Raw genomic sequence first — 19,808 nt, 5'->3', positions numbered from 1 at the left:
AAAAAATTATTCTTTTACCTAATTTTGGACTACGTCCCAAAGAATATTTCGTCTGAAAGCCTTCATTCTTACTGTCTTAAAGAAAATTCCCTTAAACAAAAATTGTGAGCCAGTTTTGAAATTGCCTTTAATTCTGCAGTTAGAAGAGCCTCAAAAGTTGTCTCTGCAGAAAGCATGCAAAGATTATTAAACTGGGCTCCTGAAGCAGGTGTACCGATTAACACATTAACCCTCCTCACACACTGACATGGCACCCGGCTGTGTGCTGTACAGTCAGCTCAACTGCAGGCTCAGAAAGGTTGTACTGAAACCACTGATTGTATGGGGCTGTGCTCAGTGCCAGTTGTACAGCCATAGGAGAAGAGAATAGCAATAGCAATGTTACGAATCACTGCTTGTCTAGGAACAAATGTGTAATCCTGCCTAAAGCCACTCAGAGTGGGTCCTGCTGTGAGTCCCGGTGGCTTCTGGTGGTGGTGGTGGGTGCTCACACCTGGCAGTCGCAGAGAACCAGATGGTTGCAAGGGGGTGACAAAGGAAAAACAATGTGACTGGAGGTGTTTGAGGCCAGGCTGGATGGAGCTCTAGGCAACCTGATCCAGTGTGTGGCAACTCTGCCCTCAGCAGGGGAATGGAACTGGATGGTCCCCTGCAGCCCAAGCCAAGCTATGGCTCTGTGTTTCTATGTTGCAGGCTGCAGGGTCTCCTGCTTGTGCTGTGTAAAGGTGGATCAGGGCCATCCTTCTCCTTCCCACCACTGAAAGTGCTGCTCTTCTCAAGGTAAGTGAGGGAATACTCTCATGTTGTGGTAGTGGCTTTCTCATCTCTTTCCATAGGTTAGTCTCTTGCTTGCTTTGTATGTTCATTTAACATCTTGGTTTGGCGGGATGCAGGTTACAGATTAACCGATGTTTATCAGATCGTGTAAATGGATCTTAATTAAACTGCAGATAAGAAAGGGTGTCTGTCCCATATTTTAGGTATCCTGTAAAGGATGACTGGAAAAGTAGAATACATAGAATATCATTTTCTGGATTTATTTCTTGAGCTTGTGTAAATATAGAGCATTTAGAATGATGAATCTGATGAATAGAGAATCATCCCAAACTGATAAATTAGAAGAAGAAACCATGGTGACATAATGCCCCCTATGGTTTACAAAGCAGTATGTACAACAGCAGTAAGAGGAATGCTTCCCTACATTCCTTCTGCTGAATCAGTTATGTGTTTTGTTCCTCAGCTACAGAGGAAAAACAGCTGGCTAGGTTTTCCTAATAAAGAGGTCAGATACTGCTAATTTAGGAGCTCTGATTCCCCTCCTCCTTTTTGGAGACTAGAATCAGTTGTGATCAAAAACGTCTGTAAATGGTGGCACAGCCAGCAGCATCTGGGCAATACATTCAGGTACCAGACAAGGGTCCGATGGAATAGAGCTGAACACCTGCCCCAGAGGGAAGAGGGTGCACTGTAATTGAGTAAATGGCCACTTGATGGCAACATTTTACCACACATAAGTAAAGCCAGCAGAATTTGACAGTAGAAACCAAAAACCTGAAAAAAAAAGCACCACCAAAATACACTTCCAGAAGACTCAGTTAAAAAAGCACCATATATTTATACAGCGCTGCTTGCCAATAGCTTCTGCCAATGAGACCATTTTACCTACCACATCTTGTATGTCACAACCCTGCGTCCTTGTAAGTGTTCCCTTTTTTAGAAGATTTCACTTAGCAGGTTAGTGCTTCTTTCAGCAAGACAGCCCTTTCAAGCAGAAGTAGGTATGTCATTAATCAGTTTACAGCTTCAGCATTATGTTATGCAGAATATAATGTCTAAGCACAGGTAAGATGTCTAGCCCTTAAATCAGCTGTTTTCTATTCAGAGTTTTTATCCTTCTTCCCTACATCCAGTCTAACTGCAAGTCTTCCAGTTGCTCTCCCAGTTCTCAATGAGAACAAAAGCAATGTACCTAGGAAAGGGAGCAGACCCATCCGACTTGCTGTGGTCTGCATGGCAAGGTGTTCTTACCTATATGACAGTAGCCTAAGTGGGAGCTGTGACCATGACAAGCAGAGCCAGCTAGGAGACCCAAGACTGGAGTGGATGGAATGGGCTCTTGCCCACCTCTGAGCTGTGGGGGGAAAAGAGAGTTGCTGAGCCTTCTATGGTGGTGAAGGAAGCTCCAGCAAGCAGGACACACCCATGGGTGCTGCAATAAAACATGAACATATACCATCTGCTGCAGGTCACCATGGTGCTGATTAGCACATTGTGAATCAGTTATTCAAGTAGGATAGTGATGTGACTGCAAAGATGTGTCTCTTAGAGCCAACGTTTTAGGTTTGTCTTTTATCATTTTGTGTTTTCAGACTTGATAACACCTTTCCTCTGTTGCTGTAAGTACTGGAAAAGATGTGGTTTTTCAGATCATTGTCTTGGCAACCAGGGGATTGGATGGTAGAGGAAAACGCAGGGACAAAGTTCAGTGACTTCGTGCATTTGGCATTTTGTCAAAATGCAAAAAACTGATTTTAGTCTGTTTCTTTTAAGCTGGAACCCAAGTAGCAAACAGTAGGCAGGCGGATTTAGAAAGTGTATTTAGGACTCAAAAAAAAAAAATTGCTGACAGTTAATGGTATGAATCCCTTGGCTTCCACTCAGTGGCAGTGCATGCTGGAATGGGGAGTGCCTCCTCTTCCTCCCTTCTCCTGCAACACCATTTTTTCTGTTGGGCAGGGACTGACACCCCTTTTCACTGCTAAATTTGCCACAGCTATGGTTAAAACAAAGGGTAATTTGTTTTTTCAGCTACTCATCCTTTGGCATATGTACAGTTAATATTTAAATTCCACAAAAAGACATATTCAGAAGGCTTGTGAAAAATGAAGCAGTTTTCCTCCCTGTGATGGAAGGGATCTCAAATGAGTTGTGTTGTCAATGGGAGCACAAGAGGTTATCCAGTTTTCTGTAATCTATAAAGCTTCTTCAGAATCATGTCATTAGCTTTCCTGTGGCAGCACGCAGCAGAGCTAATAATGCAATTATGGTTCATGTAGTTAAACTATGCTATTGATATTTTTTTTTCCCAGGAGGCCTTCATATCTAGCAGTTCTAATCATCTTCATTGTACAGCTGTATAGATTCCACATTTCACTATGAGGGAAATAAAATTGCAAATAAATACCATCTTTCCTAATGTCTCTGTAAATGCCAGATTTAGTAACCATTAACCAAATGTTAGAGTCTATAAAATGTATAATTCTTTGTCTAAAAAAAATATAGAAGAGACCACATTCAAATCCAAGTCACCAGAGTAAACTGTTCTGCTGGAGTAAATGAGAGCAGAATTCCATCCAGTACTTGATTATTCTCATTTGTTGCTGTTATGATTCATTACATTTTCTGTTTTTTGGTATCCTAACTTTTCCCCTGGGTATTGTATTTAAAATGTAAGTATTAGAATAAATTAGTGTGATTACTGTGTGAAAATGGCACGCGTATTTAGTTGGAAAGGAAAACACTGTTCCCATTCCTTGGAACAAATCTAGAATGTGGAGTTTTGTACTCCTACCTGAGATGCAAAAAGTGTGAGAGCTGGCACTGAAGGATATATATACGTATATATATATATATATAATTTTTTAGAAAAGGAGTGATGCCATCTGTGACAGTCCCCACTAGGAGCAGAATTCTCAAACCCGCGAGCTTGGAACCCTCACTCAAAACTACAGCAAGTATTGAGGATTACCCCCATGGTGTCAGTCTTCCACAGTTACGATTGTTGCAGGAAGAGAAATCATTAATGACAAACTTCTGAAAGGACTGCCCTATTTACTTGAGGCAAATTTTATTTCTATTAACTATTATGCTTCTTCTGAGTAAACCATGAAAACCATTACAAGGTCCTTAGACAAGACAAGCAATAGTGATTGCTGGAGGATAGAGGATCTGGGCAGTAACAGCTGTTAGCACTGCTAGTCAAGCTCCTATGCTTTTTCCCTTATTTTTCAATTGCCGAACTTTGCTACAAATTCTATTAGTGGTGGCTTTTTATCTTATACAGCAACTACTGTAACTTCCGTTTTTCAGTAAAGTGCAGAAGATAGTCACTCTACCTATCTAAACAAAATGCTGCTCGGATCTACCAATTGGACAAGTTGTGCATAGCTTCCTGCTGGCCTCTCATGCTCTACTTTGGTTACAGATCATAGAATCATTAAGACTGGAAAAGGCCACTAAGATCACCTGTTCCAACCATCAGCCCAACACCACCATGCCCACTAACCACATCCCTCAGTGCCACCCACAGTGCTAGTTGAAAGAAACTATCTGTACAGGACAAACGGTTCTGAAATGGTAAGCATCAATTTCATTTGTGCAGAGTTTTTCTTATTTTGCTAACCTAAACCTTTGGCAGTTTGCTAGTGTTTTCTTCTCCCTTCTTGTTTCATGTAACAGAAATCTGAAAGGAGCTTTGCAGTTTTCTAAAGTACAAATTAATCACTTCTGGCAACTGGAGAACAAATGGGAAAATTTGCTCTGATTTTCCACCAGCGAGTGAACTATGATACAAAGAGATAGAAACATAAAACAGTTCAGGGTGAAAAAGATTCATCTCTCCACATCTAATGCTGATTTGAGCAGAAGAGTTTATTAGCATACATACAAATGTGTGATTTGACCAGCAGTGTAGCAGCTTTGGTGACCACTGAATAACCCAGGTAACCCAAGGTGCAAAACTTAGCACTTTTAATAGTAGGAAATAATATCATAAATAAAATATACTGTTACCCCCTCAAAATTTTTTTCTTTGGTAAGCAGGCCACTGTCATCCTTTCAAAAGGCACAGAATAAGAAAAACAATGAATGCAAAACTCAAAGGTTTTCAAATTTAAAATATGAGAAATAGTTTTGCTATAGCATTAAGTAAAATGTTTGAATGTTGCTACAAAACGTAGAAGAACAATTGAAAGAGAGCCTTAATTCTTTCTGGTTTTTTACATTATGGAAGGTTTATTAGAAATAAGTTTGTCTGAAACTTATTATTCTTTCAGTATTCTAATTAATAGAGCAGGTTTGTGGATTTATTAATTAAAATAAGATACCTTGGGGAAACTGAAATTAATTTTGATGTCCTAAGAGAGTTACTGTTATGTCATTCAATCTTGTGGATATCTTAGCCCTTTATCTTCTTCTTTATTCCCCCCAAAAGTGAAAAAAAAAAACCCATTTGATTTACTTTGAATTTGGAATTAGAATGTTGAATGCAGTGGAGATAATTGTACAATGTATCATTTTAGTTTTACTGATAATTTTACAATAGCTGCACCCCTTGTGAGGGTGCCAGGGCTGCATACCTAATGAATACCAAGCGTGCTCTAAATGAGTTTGGTACAAGGTACCTTCAGATCTTGCACACTACTCCTTTATTGACTTATTTTTGCTTAAATCACATCAGTCTGCTTAAATAAATCAACATCTTCATGGTCACATTTTCTTAAACATGTTTAATGGGATTCAAAGTCTGGTTTTGAGTTCAGTCTTTTCCATTGGGTGAATGAATATAAGGGAAGCTACTTGATGAATTTCCAGTTGCTTGCTGTATTCTGCTAGCATCTAGGTCTGCTGTCATCTATACTTGGACTCTGATCCATATCAACACGTGCTGGGGGTAGCATTAAAATTTCTAATACACGTTTTCCGGTGCAGAATGTAATACCACATAAAAATCTGCAAGTTGGATCTTACTGCAAATTCACATATGATTCTTGCACTACGCAATGTTTCTTGTGCTAAGAAAAGGATGGAAGGCCTTATAGTTTACTATAGGAATGGAAAATGACAGTGTAAAGCATTAAAGCTGGTGACAGTAGATATTTTAGTGAAAGAAAACTTAAACTGGAATTTGGCGTTAGTTATCCCCTTTCCTAGCAGCCAAAAAGCTCTGGAATTGCTCATGGAGGGTCAGTGTGAACTGATGAGAGCAGACAGGCACCATGTACTGTGCTGCTGGATGGCAATGTATGTCATGGACTGCCTGTCCTCCAGCAGCAAACAGCTTCTGCTTATATTCTAAACTTTGCTGCTGTCTCCTGTTTTTCTCTTGGCTCTTTGGCCAGGTGGACACAGGCTGTGAATGTGTGTCCAGCACCTCAACCCAGAGGAAAGGAGCAGGCTCTGTTTTATTTTTTAGTCTCCCTACAGTAGAACAAATGTAGTGACCCCCAGCGCCTTCAGTGGGGGGCAATGAGGCTGAGCTCAGTGTCTTGGCAGAACCTGGGTGCTGCCATTCTGCTTGCTGAGTACTTAAAAGTCCTCTGCAATTAGTTGTCTGTATGTCCCCCCCTTGCTTGTAGTTTTTCCTTATGTATTTTTAAATAGCACCAAGGGATGGCTGCATTTGTGGATAAATACGATTAAGTCTTCTGTTTCTGCAGTCCTTAGTGAGGCTGCCTTTAATCACAGCTGGAGTTGATTTTGACCAATATGTGTGTACTTAATAAAGATATAAATAAACTGAGATTAAATAACATAATTTTAATTGTAAAGACTTATCTCTATGCAAGACTTATTTTCAGATCCTGCAGAAATCAATTGATGCAATCTACTAAAATGATTGTTTCAGTCTAAAACAATAAGGTAAGAAGAGGCATTGTGAAAGATATGGGGAAAAAAACCAACAACACAAAATGTACTTCAAGCCAAGTTTTATATCTTGCTATTACTTACTTACTGCAATTTTGTGAACAATGCCAGGAAATGAGTTCTTTGGGGCAGAACTGCTCTAGGGAAATGTTTATTTCATGAGCAGAGGAACACTGAATCCTGGCTTCTGTCCACACCAGGACCTGCCCATGCCACCATGGTGCTGCTAATGGGAGCCCACACGCGTGCCCCAGCTCTGCTCTCCTTCTCACTGCCCTCCAGCCCACTGCACATGTTGGGGAACCTGCTGCAGGCACAGTGTGGTTATGGGGATGGGCCAGAACACTGGAGCTCTCAGAAAATGCTTTGTAAATATTTGAAACCTTTTCCTTCAGTATATATCAGCATATATCTCTTAATGTTTTGTTTGTTTATTTGTTTTGTTTGGTTTTTTTTTTTTTCTGTATTGAGCACATTTTTCTTACTGCCCACTGCTTGCTTCATGCATTGACCCAAGTATTGGGATGTTTTTGGAGTGCTTTTCTGGGAGGTGAAGAAAGACTTTTTTCCTTGTTAAGATTGGGTAACTGTTGAGTTGCCTTTTGAAATTTTTCATCCACCACTTTCAAAGTTAGGTTTATGATAAAAACCTGGGGCTTTGCCTCTCCCTTTCTTCTTCAGGGAGTTTGTTGGAGCTTTGTGCCTGTTCCCCAGGTTAGATCTGCTCTGAAGAAGCACATCTTTGACAAAGAGAAAGAAGCAAAAACTTTTAGTCATTCCTAATTTCCAGTGATGGCAAAATTCTTCCCAATTTGAAAGGATTTGTTCAGTGCAGAGTTGTTCAGTGATGGAATTTCCTTTGTCTGTGAGTAGGGCTGCACTGCTTGGTGACTTCTCTGTGCCCAGTGACAAGCTCACAGGCAATTTTGTGTAGCCAAATTTTCACATGTTCCACTGTAGGCTTTTCATTTACTAATATAGTTGATACAAATTGCATTCCTTCGTCTTGCATGTATTCTTCTTTCAGAGATCCTCATCAGTATCTCCCTAAGCTGCATCCTCCGGAGATAAATCTGCTCAGTGCGTTTCTGCAGCCTGCTCAGAAGTGGCAGGATGTGCAGCAGCAGAGCAGAAATGCTCCCCAACACCTCGCCCTGCTTCTCTGCATGCTCTGCTTAGGCTCTGCCATTTTGCAGCCATGCATCATATCTGTCTGCGGCTCACATGTGCGTGATCTCCATGGCGACTTGGGCACTCGAGGTAGAAATATGAGCTGGTAAGTCAAGGTTACCCTCCCTCCTCCTGCTTTGCTCTCGGTGCAATGCGGGTAATTGCGCGTTATGTGTTGGCATGGACAGTGCTGGCCCGCAGCAGGACACAGGCAGCTCGTTTCACTTCCCATGTCCATTTAAGCACTTCTCAGTAATCAGCAGTGGAGCCCAAGGTGCGTGGATGGGCCGCATGGGGCAGTTCCTGGGGGTAACCTCCTGGGGAGGGGAGACTGAGCCCCACAGGGAAGTGAAGGGAAAAAGCCTGTGCAGCTCATCCTGTTCAGAGCATGAGATGTGTTGAATGGGTGCCAGTAGTGGGGAGATGAAGGTAATCACCTCCTCTGTCCTTGCAGGGTACCTGCAGAAGTGGAAACATAAATATTGAATTATAAAGGCAGAATTTGTATAGTTGCAGAATACATACATACATTATAAAGTGGAGTTTGAAGTTTAATGCGTTCTGTTTCCCAGTGGGTACATCGAAGTTTTGCCTCTTTGCATGCACAAAACACTTCTTCCTCTTTCCATTGGTGCAAACGACTTGAAATGAATAATGTTTTCCTTGTTTGTTAGCATCATCTCCCCCTGTTGTCCATCGACATAAAATGCAGTGTTCTGGAACATGAGAAAGGCAATACGTTTCCTCCAGTTCTTTGTAAGCTGATATGAAGTAGACAGACACCTTCTGAAGTTTTGTGCATGCTGTGCTCTTTTTTTCTTTGCTGCAACAAGAAAAGCCTTTTCTTTTAACCTGGCTTCCTTTGAAGAAGTAACTCAGGAAGCTTCATGGCCTCTCAAGGTAAGTGCATCTATAGTCTGTATTTTTAGATCATGTTTACAGAAAACTACAGTCTCGTACGTTTCCAGCAATCAGCAGTCTGATGAAATGAGAGTTTCAGGCTAAAACCACAGCAGCCAAAGCATGGTTGTTTGGGCTTCTTTTAATTTTTCAGTATTCAAGAGGCTCCTAAGGAGACTAAAATCTATACTGGAATGTTATTTGAATAAAGTGCATCACAGAATGTTCGCATCTGCATTCAGTCAGGAAATGGTGCTTGTATCTTTGTGCTTAAACCTGTCAGTATGGGCTGCATGGGGAGGGCATGTTCTGATCCAAGATTCGCACAGATTTCGCACTTCTTTCCTATTCCACTTTGAAAATATGAAATCAGCAAATGCCTTTCACTTTCAAAACTGGCTAGAGTCATGCAGGAAAAATAAATATCTGAAGAATAAATGAATGTGACCAGAATACTTCTATCTGGGATAATTCTGTCACATATTGTCTTTGAGCTGCAGCCCTTGGCTGTTCAGGGCTATAGATAAATACAGGAGTATGCTGATCTCGCATGCCATCAACATTCATTTTTTCCATACAGTCAAATCCTAAAGCTAAGCAGAAGGACACAAATCATTTTTTTCTTAGTATGAATACAATCCCACAGGGATCACCCTAGTGTGACGTACGGAGGCAGATGCTGGCCCAGAGAGTTCCAGCAATAAAATGCTTACCCCTTTACTCCCCCCCAAAATACTTCAGACATTCCCTGTTTACAGCACTACAAGTTATGCAGCAGCAGATTTTAGAGCATTGTTATACTCTCGGAATGTACTTTTTTTCCCTATATTTTGCTTGTATTTAGCCATATAAAAGAGATCTGGTTCTGTATATTTTAATGCATAGTGATTAACAAGGGCAATGAAATAGTAATGTTCTATAATATAGTTTTCATAATGAAGGAACTTGGTAATATGAGCCTGTTAGGAACCAGTACTTCTGCAGATTGCTATCACACGGAATGCTCACTGCATCATGTCGTAACTTTTAAGTTCTCCCGCACTGTAAATGAAGTAGGAAGCAGCCATGATAATAGACAAAGCCTCAGAGTAGCTTAGGTTGTCATCAATATTTAATGCATTTACTGTTTGATTTTTTTATAGCTTAAAATTTGACAGGTAGAACTGCAATTTGTTGTCTTTTTTTTTTTTTTTTTCCTTTTTATTATCCGAGAATAACACTAACTCTTGGCCACTTCGTGGTATTTCATGTAACAACAAGAGTTATGGCAGTAACAGAACCCTGTGAGGTAAAATGATGCAGAAGAGCATATAAAATATTTATCCGCCAGTTATACATTTTTAACAGCCAGCTACAAATTCAAAGGGGTTGCTTCTTCCTCCTGTGGTCTCTGACTTTGAAGGAAAGCAGTGGCTGCAAAGGCAAATTAAGATCAAAATATGATTAAACGATGAATCAGCCACAGTGGGTTCAAATAAAGCTAAAGGACCTCAATTAAAGCCACAGCTGCAAAAGGCAGCTTCAGACCTAAACCCAAAATTCCTCTCAGAGCTCAAACCCCGTTATGCTCAAGTATTGTCACATAGGAGACAAAAATGATGTTTTGAGGCTGCTTTGCTACCGAGGCACAGGGGCTCAGTTAATGCAAGGACTTGCCATAGATGTGCTGAGAGCTGCAGCTGGCACGTGCTGCACAAGCAGGGCCAATATTACTGCAGTGGTGGGAAGGTGCTGGCACTGAGACCAGCTGCAGCAGATGGCCAAGGTTCCTACTCCTCAACTGAACTCAGACACTGGTGTAGGTATAGGCAGAGTGTGATGCTAGTGTCCCAGTTCTGCAGTTTGGCCCTGTTCATTTCTCCTTTTGTTTGTTTTTTTTTTTTTTTCTTTTTTGCAGAATCTCAAGGACAAACAAACCCAGTCTTTAAGGACTACCTCCCTGGTTCTTCTGATCTGCCAGAGCAGGACAAGCCTGCTGAGCCAGCAGGCCCATGGAAGCAAACCTCACAGGCACATAACTTGCCACCAGGGCTGGAGTACCTGAACCAGGTCCCGAATATTTCCCAGTGCTGGAACTGTTCTGTTTCATCATGGACTTCTTTGATATTTGTGGGGTGGAAGTGTTATGGGGTTTTCTTGGGGAGGGGAAATTGGATATGGTGAAGCTTTTCTGTTGTTTGACATTACTATGAGATAAGGATTGTACAAATTATAAGCTCTTCCTTCAATGCTGCTATTCATCTCTGCAGAAATCCATTTACTGTGCATGCAGCTCTGCTTACCCCCAGATGTGATTTTCTTCTCTCTGGGACTTTTTCTAGGTCATACTATGACCATTCTCATTGTCCCTCTAGTTTCCTTCCAGATCCTTAAGAGAAACCACTTCCAAATCTTGGGTGACCTCAGAACTCATCTGGTTGACTAAAACCAGCAGTGTGTGAGGGAATCACATGCCTCCCTCTGAGGAACATGGAGCTCTTTGGAGCAAATTCCTCATGCCCACAAGGACAATGCTCTCCAGCTGAGGGAGAAGCAAGTTCCCAAGTAGATGACCAAGAGAAAGCCTGAGCAACTGTAAACTTGCACTTCTGTGTTGAAACTTTCTGTTTCTGAAAGGCAGAAAAGAGACAGTGCCCAAGCAGCATATTGCAGGGAAGTGGGAGCTGAGGAGTAGTTATGAGGCTGTGATTCTGATGCATCACTTCAGGACTGTATATAAAAGATGCTTTTCTCTAGGTTTTATATAGAGGCAGAAAAATGAATGCATTTTCTATTGGGAACATAAGACAGTTAACAAAACTGGGAAAGCCTTCAGAAATCATCTTTCATATGGAGTTACAATTTTCATTTCATAGAGCCTGTGCACAAAATGATATGTGTTGTCAATTACAGGAGCATTTGTTCACAGACTGTGGAGCTACATTTTTTAGTCGAAAAGTGATTGTAATAGTCAATACTTGGCAGGTTACATATTCAGCTTTCTGCATGAGCATGAATTATACCTTAGCTTTATCTGTACAATGTGGGCAAGCAAATTCTATTACTCCATTATATGGAAGGTTTACATCTGATGTAAAGTCTTCATTCTCAGCTCAATAACCATGTGCCTGTGCTGCAGCCCTCACTAATTATTCTCAGTTTGCTCCTGAGATGACTCCTGGTTTCTTGTGTGCTTGTGTCCCTGTGAGGCTGCATTTGTGAGAGGAGGGCATCAGCCTGGCCCTCAGCATCCCCTTCACCAAGAGAAGTCCTGGGGACCCACTGTCTCCATCAGAATGTGGGGGGAAGAACCACTCATATAAATGATGAAAGGTATTTCTATCTGAACTGGGAATTTTTGATGCATTGCACTGTGTATGCTTCTGGTTGTGTGTATGTTATGGATGTGGGTTCCCATCTGGAACAGGCACAGAAAAGTGACACCAAAAGGGCACAGGGAATAGAGAACCTGCTTTGAAACAGGACTGCAAAATTTTCATTTTTAGACTAAAAAAATTCTATCAGAGCAGAAATTTCTGACAGCTGTCACCCCTGGAGGAGAAAACAACCTGTGGGGGAAAAAAAAAAAAAAGGCATTTAATTTAAAGAATGATTTCAACAGAAGAAGGATTATGTAGAAAGTGGTTGTGAATAAATAAAAGTTAACAAATAGAAATGAGGTTCTGCATATCTCCAGCAGGAACAGGGAAGATAGCTGGATAGATTTATTTGAGAAAGTTGAATATATTTCTTACTAAGGCCACAACATGCTCACCTCCGAAAGCAGGATCCAGCCCCAGTGAATCTCATAGAGATCCCCACAGTCTTATGCTAAACAGGAACTCAAGGGCACAGCGTGTAGCACTGGATGAGAGGAACAGAAAACATCTGTCACTATGCAAATGCACGCTGAAGTCAGTCAGGCCGAGGCGCGATGCGATGCGTTTGGCTCTTTGAGGCACTTCAGAGCCCGGCGATAAACTGCTCTGCCCTGCTGAACTGAGACCGTGCTTTCTGTAACCATCACAAAAGTGACACTAAATAATTTTCTACAAAACAGGTCACCCAGAGAACATGATTCATTTCCAGATCATAGCTGTGGTTCTTGGAATTCTGTAGAGTTCATCACAAAAGTTAGGAACCTTTGTGCAGAGCAGGAATAGACGAAAGAGATCTGAAAATTTTCCAAGCAGCTCAGTATTGTGTTTTGCAGCTATCCACGCTTTAGCAGTTTTGTAAGATGCTTCTTAGTTTAGATTTGGTCAGACTGATGAGCTGTAAATTTAATGCCCACAAAACTGAATGCTGAGAATTAGCTGTGCATAAGGAATTTCAGCTCATTAGAGCTCGAGAGGACTGAGACCCAGGTATAGCAAAGGGTTTCCATGCTTTCAAATGCAAGTGCAAAATTCCCTTAATCCACAAGTGCCTCAATGAAAGATGCATCAGAATTGCTGCCTTGCAGCAACAAGGAAAACAAGTGAGCCTAACAAATGGTGCTGCCTGTTGGCTAAACACTGCCTATGCTTTGTACGAAACAGACTGGTACGCAGTGCAATATCACTCAAAGTTTTTAGCAGTTCAGCCTTCTTATTTTTCCTTCCCCTGTGAAAGTCTATGTGGGGGAAAGAAATCCATATTAAAATCAATACTAAAATATTAAAATAGTCCTGCCATCTTTAACCTGTTTATTCATTTTTCATCAGCATTGCCCTGCAATAACTTCCCATGAGCTCCAAGGCTTCTCATATCTCATGAAATCTAAATGATAAACAGCAAGGCTTCTTGGGAGAAGATTTTTTAAGTCCAAATATTTTTTATTATTTCAATTACTGGCACGCACATTTCAGAGATTAATGAAAGGGATCTGGAAGTTTCTCTATTACCAGCTTTTCTTTGCTGTCTGAACTAGCTGCAGGAGATGACTGGAACTGATAAATGGCTACAACAGTTTGAATGTGTCCCAGGCAAGATTTATCAGTTGTGAAATATACATACACTGGAGAGCTGTGACGTGCTGGTCTCAGATGTCTGTCATGAGCTTTCTGTCTTCAGCTGTGAGTAATGGCAAAACTCAGTGTCAGGCGTCTGATGCCCATCTGGAATTTAAGGAGAAGAAACTAGCAAAGGCTAAATTGTCACATAAAACATGCATTAAAAAGTCAAATAACACTGGAAGGTAGGCTGAAATTAAGGTTTTGCAATACTAATGATTATTTTCTAAAGCAGAGTATGTCATAGGGATGGTGAGCACAGAAAAGCTGGGTGTCATGGTAGTTTTCCTCCTGCATTTGTAACCAGCTGACAGGTGAGGATGGTTTCAAGCAGCGAGGGTTTCTCTGGGGAACTCTGGAAGGAAAGAAATGCAAAGAGAAAGGTGATCACCAGCAGCCCCAGACCTTCCAATACCCACTAGCTTATATTTTTGTTCTTTGTTTTTGAAACAGCTTGACCGGATCATTATTCATCAGCAAGTGGAGCTCCTTGAAGGTATGGTGCAACCCTTGTTGTGCTCCAACAGTGCTGGCACACAGCTGAGTCGAACGGGCTTCCAAGCCCAGCTTCTTACTGACCTTGCATCAGGCCTCCAGCATGGTGTTAGCATGGTGAGATGAGGAGAGGAAGGTTACAGTGCCCCAGCCCTAAAATCCTTCCCTCAAAGTTACTAAAAGATTGAATTTTTCCATGGACTGGAAAGATGGTTATTGTCTTAAACAATGATGAATGTGCTACAAGTGAATAAAGGAAGGTCAGAAGGTGTTAAATAAAGCATAATAGTTTGATTTACATAGTTACTTTAAATTTAAAACTTTCACGTTCAACAATTTAAACACTTTTAAGCATATTCCTTCTGTTCCGTGTAATCAGATGTATTTCTCCCATTCAAGAAGTTTCAACCTGATTCTTGGGCACCTTTCTGAGTGAAAGTTGTGTCACTGAAGTGGGATAGCCTCATATCAATATTTTTTACAGTGTATGAATTAAGAAAAGCCAAAACTGAAACTCAGTATATAAATCCTCTTTTGTGATATATACTGCAGTTTGCAGCAGATCAAAGTCTTTGATCTAAATTTTCTTTCAAAATAAAACTTGACATAATTATTTCATTATGATCATACATTTTCCTTATGTCATCATTTAAAAACAATTGTTAAACAGTTCATAGTTTTTTAGAGTGCATACCTCAGAGAAGACTGGAGCTGTAAATATCTATGCTAAGCAAAATTCAGTGAGTCTTGGCAGAAGCTATCTCTAATCTAACCTTATGCTAAGGTAACATCCAACTTGTTTTGCTTTATTAGCCATACTTGGCACAGAGACCTGCAGCAAATATGAGATAAAAAACCATTTGGGACAAAGAGTTTACTTTGCAGTGGAAGAAAATGGTTGCTTTGATCGTAACTTGTGTTCGCCTATAAGGTCTTTCACCATAAGGATTGCTGATAACTCAGGCAGAGAGGTGATTACAGTGAATAGACCCTTGAGATGCAACAGCTGCTGGTTCCCTTGCTTTCTGCAAGAGGTGAGTGTTGCCTAATTGCCTTTTGTCCAAGCATCTCACTGCATGTGCTCTGCATTAATTAAGCCTTGCATGACCTCAGTGAGGATGGCAGGAAGGAATTCTCAGCCATGTCCCAGCCTGGGCTGAATGGAAGCAGCTTCTCTTCATGCCTCTGCACTTGCTGAGACAACACCTTGAAAGAAGAACTCAAAGGCCTTCAATTAGAAGGAATTATTGATAAAAAAGGCCTTCTGCAAGTAACATTCCCAGCGTACCTCTCATGGGCATCCCAAATAGACCCCTGCATCTGACATCTCCCTCCATTTAGGTATGGCCCTGAAGCACTGCTCACCCTACTCAGACAGACATCACTTAGTGCTCTATGGGTGTACATTACTCACTGCAAGCACAAAATGGGAAGGAGAGATTTTTCCTGGGGCTGGCAGTGCAGGCTGCGGCTGGGAAACAACTCTGGGGGGAAACTGGTGTATCGTGTCAGGGCTCCAACTCTTCAAGGCCATAGAAAATTGCAAACATCAGCTGCTTTGAGTGAAAAGCACAGATCCTATTGAAAATGAGATCTTTTCTCCTTATCTTTGACTTTCATGCACAGATATTATTTTAGGAAAGTGTTTTTTTTTTTTTTAGGGAGACTTATTGAACTACTTTGTCAGTTCTGCATCCAGATTTTCAGAAGAAGGATTCCTGGGTAGCACAATTACTGCATAAAATAGCCTATGGGAAACTCACACATTACAGGTTTTTTGTTTTACACCACAGTATATAACTTTTATCAAATCTTACATTTCATGTAAGATGATAGCTTCTGGTGCAGCTGTTGAGCTGTGTATTGTAAAAACTTTATTTAAAAGCACCATTAGACAGCCATTAGATGTCCAATTCATGGTTTGGTAAAATTATACATAAAACTGCATTAAACAGTATTATGGAAAAAATATACTAATATAAAATTAGTTTATAAGATTTTATTCTGTTTTGTTTCCTAGTTAGAAGTTCAGTCCCCACCAGGCACAGTAGCTGGTTATGTTGTACAAAACTGGGACCCATTTCTGCCTAAGTTTACTATACAGAATGAAAGTAAAGAAGATGTACTAAAAATAATTGGCCCATACGCAACTTGTGGTTGTTTTGAAGATGTTGACTTTGAGGTATGTTACTTACGACTGTTAAGAATTTTAGAGTTTTACTGCTTTGAATGAACTTCTCAATCAAAAATCCTGTCATTCTACTCTTAAAAACATTACATACATCGCAATAATTTTGGAACAGAGTCACAACTGTGGGCACTGGAGTTCCTGACTTCTGTTCCTGACGTGCTGATTCCTGCAGATGTTTTCTGGATGGGATTGACAACTCTGTATCCATTTAACTTCATTTGTTAGGAAAAAAAGTAATTTAGGATATAAAAGAGAGAATGAGACTGTTGAAGAAACCATGAACTGTTTTCTGATGTAAACAAAGCTCTTCCTCTTACTTACATACTTACATAACATAAGAGAACTTCTGTGTTTCTAGCCACATCAGAAGACTTCAGTAGGTAATGTTCCTAATTTCATTATTGTGCAAGAAATGGCTGCGTAATCAAGAACACATCTGTCAGTTGTAGGAGGCAGTGGTCCAAAACAGTGCTGCTGCTGTGAATTGGAGCACATCTGAAACTGAAGAGAGGGGAAAAAAAATCATTGGGAAAGAAGAGCAAATGGTGGTGCAAACTTTCACAAATTGCTTCCCCTGCTTTTCTGTCAGCTCTGAAGATGCTGATGTCTCCAAATTCGCAAGAGACGCTCCTTCTTGTGCTCCACTTCTAAAGGCAAATCTGACACTAGCAGAGCATTTCAACGACGAGAAGAAAAGAACAGCCTGACAACTATAGAGTACTCTGCAAGTCAGGGCACAGTCGTTAATTCGCTGGAGATAGAATCTGTGTGTATTAGATTTATTTATGTCTAGGCTTATTCCCATTTTTTATTGGTGCAGGTAAAAGCTCTCAATGAAATGTCAACGATTGGCAAAATTTCCAAGTACTGGTCTGGATTTGTAAACAATGTTTTTACCAACACTGCCAACTTCGGGATCCAGGTCCCAGTAGACCTTGATGTGAAAATCAAGGCAGTGATGATTGGTGCATGCTTCCTCATCGTAAGTATGAAAAATCACGAGGTAGCCCCAAGAGCTGGACAGGCTGGGACCAAAGGGGTCTTCGCTGTTGGCTGTGACCTTACAAAGGCACCATGCAGTGAAAAGTCAAGCCACTGCCAAAAAGAGATTGTGTGCTGCTTTTAACAGCACTAAAATAATAATATTAGCATGCAATGGTTTCAGTCATCTAGAATATGTACATCAGAAAACATAAATAAAAGGTCAGAACTATTTAAATTATTCACTGTTCTAAATGACCAACAACCTATGCATTTTAGTTTCCTTAGGTGAGAATTGTAACTCATGTGACTAAAGAATTTTGGATTGTCCTATGACATCCTTATTGCTTAGTGGCAGAATAATAGAAAATGATTGACTAATCTAATTAATTTATGTAACAAAAGCCTACAAGTAGACTTCTGATATTAATTGTTGCATTTTTGTACATTTATTACCATTCACTATTTGTTTACTTGTAGGACTTAATGTTCTTTGAAAACTCTCTGGATGGATTATAACAAGATGACAGGAACAATAAAATATGCAGAATGTGTTTCAGTAAGTAAAAATGAACATAAATTGATCTTCTTGCTTTGAAGACTTATATGTTAGATACTTTCTAATTCTTTTTCATTTTCTTCCAGAAATCTCTTGAGCTTTGGACATGATTTTGAACTGCACAAAACCTTGTTCCTTATAGGAAAAGAAAGGGAGCTAATGATGTTGTTTATTAAAAGATGTGTCTTCTAAATAATAATTTCCCACTTACATTTTACATGCGTTGTAGCTAAACATACTTTTCCCACAGAGCACTGTTCCTTTGGAACAGTGCTATTCTCTTCCTTCTCTTTTGATCTTGCTGCATGGGAAATCATGAAAGATTAGACGAAGGCTTGCAGCGTCACTGATGAAAGTCTCTGTTTAAAGAACCCTTTGATGCTTTGCGAGTGCTGGTACCAGTTACTAATCACATGAGGGTGTGTTGTGGGGGATTTGGTTTTGCTTTTTCATAATTTTAGAAGTCATTTTCTGATTCGTTATTTAATTAATAGAAACAAACTGAGTTTGAAAGCAACAAATATAAAGACATCACCCAACGGGAAGTTCAATATGGTATCTATTTCAACGATTTGAAAGAAGGGAAGTGATGTTCACTAGCAGTTTATTTTATGGTAGAGATATATTTAATGAGCTGCAGCCAGAAATTGGGCTTCCAACAGTAGATGGAGAAACTTAAACTCCATTTGGAAAATCTGGACTTTTGCTGCCTGTATTAAAGGCAGGCAATACAATTTGAGAGGGAGTCCCCTGAGAGCACACAAATCACTTAACATTTGAACTATCTAATGTGAAGCATTTGTGCTCCTATCCATTCAAGAATTTAATTAAAAGGTATTTTTTTTCATCTTCTTCATAATATCTGGTGGTTGATAACTTCTCAGTCAGCTTTGCCTGAGGCCATTTGAGAGCAAACACCTCCTTGGGACACAATTATCTTTTCTCTTCGGCAAACTCAGGTATTCTCTATTGTAAGACTGCTTTTTTCTGTTTCAGGTAAGTTTCATGTAACTGCTCACTCCTGCAATTGCAGTACCTCATAATACTGCTCTTAAACACTCATGCCAGCACAGTCTCTTAGGGACAACCTCAGGATCAAGCCCAGCCAGCATGGATTAATAAAAGGCAGGTCCTGCTTCACCAATTTGATTTCCTTCTTTGATCAGGTGAACCATCTAGTAGATGATGGAAATAGTGCTGTTGTAGTCTACCTGGACTTTAGCAAAGCCTTTGGCACTGTTTCCAACAGCATTCTCCTGCAGGAGCTGGTAGCCCATGGCCTGGACAGGTGTATTTACTGGGTAAAAAAACAGGCCAGGGGGCCCAGAGCGTGGTAGTGAATGATATTAAATTCAGCTGTTCCCCAGGAGTCACTATGGGGCCAGCCCTGTTTAATGTCTTTATTGATTATCTGGAGGTGGGGATTGAGTCCTCAGTATGTTTACAGATGACACAAAGCTGGAGGGAAGTGCTTATCTGCCTGAGGGTATGAAGGCCCTACAGAGAGATCTGGATAGGCTGAGTCTAACAGTATGAGCTTTAAGGAGACCAAGTGCTGGGTCCTGCACTTAGGAAACAACAACCCCAGGCAGAGTACCTGGAAAGCTGCATGGAGATAAGTATCTGGAGGTGTTAGTTGATTGCTGGTTGAACATGAGCCAGCAGTGTACCCAGGTGGCCAAGAAAGCCAATAGCATTCTGACTTCTAACAGAAATAGTATAGTCAGCAGGAACAGGAGATGCTTATTACTCTGTACTCAGCACTGGTGAGGCTGCAACTTGGGTACCTGTTTCAGCATTGGGCCCCTCATTACAAGAAAGACATTGAGGCCCTGGAGCATGTCCAGAGAGGGGGCAATGAAGCTGGTGAGGGAACTGGAGCACAAGTCTTAGA

General features: G+C 40.6%; 2 protein-coding genes across 2 annotated transcripts in view; both read left to right on the top strand.

Moving 5' to 3' along the window:
- The window catches only part of PLSCR1 (phospholipid scramblase 1), a 431,180-nt gene that overhangs the window by 388,798 nt on the left and 22,574 nt on the right, over positions 1-19,808 (top strand). The window lies entirely within an intron of this gene.
- Positions 8,650-18,066, top strand: LOC136055919 (phospholipid scramblase family member 5-like). The gene is made up of 8 exons (XM_065747783.1): positions 8,650-8,715; positions 10,613-10,764; positions 14,142-14,184; positions 14,997-15,217; positions 16,204-16,365; positions 17,195-17,356; positions 17,836-17,914; positions 18,001-18,066. The coding sequence occupies exons 1-7, from the start codon at positions 8,703-8,705 to the stop codon at positions 17,872-17,874; spliced, it is 792 nt and encodes a 263-aa protein (XP_065603855.1). The 5' UTR covers positions 8,650-8,702; the 3' UTR covers positions 17,875-17,914; positions 18,001-18,066.

Source organism: Cyrtonyx montezumae, unplaced genomic scaffold, assembly GCF_038088225.1.
Source record: "Cyrtonyx montezumae isolate F1298 unplaced genomic scaffold, pur_monq_1.0 scaffold_5, whole genome shotgun sequence".
Classification (NCBI taxonomy): domain Eukaryota; kingdom Metazoa; phylum Chordata; class Aves; order Galliformes; family Odontophoridae; genus Cyrtonyx; species Cyrtonyx montezumae.
The sequence above is the reverse complement of the archived record's forward strand: the minus strand, read 5'-3'. Positions and strand labels throughout refer to the sequence as shown.

Excerpts from the sequence above, each read along its gene's own strand:
- LOC136055919 (XM_065747783.1), top strand. Across the intron at positions 10,765-14,141 it reads GGCTGGAGTACCTGAACCAG|CTTGACCGGATCATTATTCA; the intron begins GTCCCGAATATT and ends TTTTTGAAACAG. Across the intron at positions 15,218-16,203 it reads TCCCTTGCTTTCTGCAAGAG|TTAGAAGTTCAGTCCCCACC; the intron begins GTGAGTGTTGCC and ends TTTGTTTCCTAG.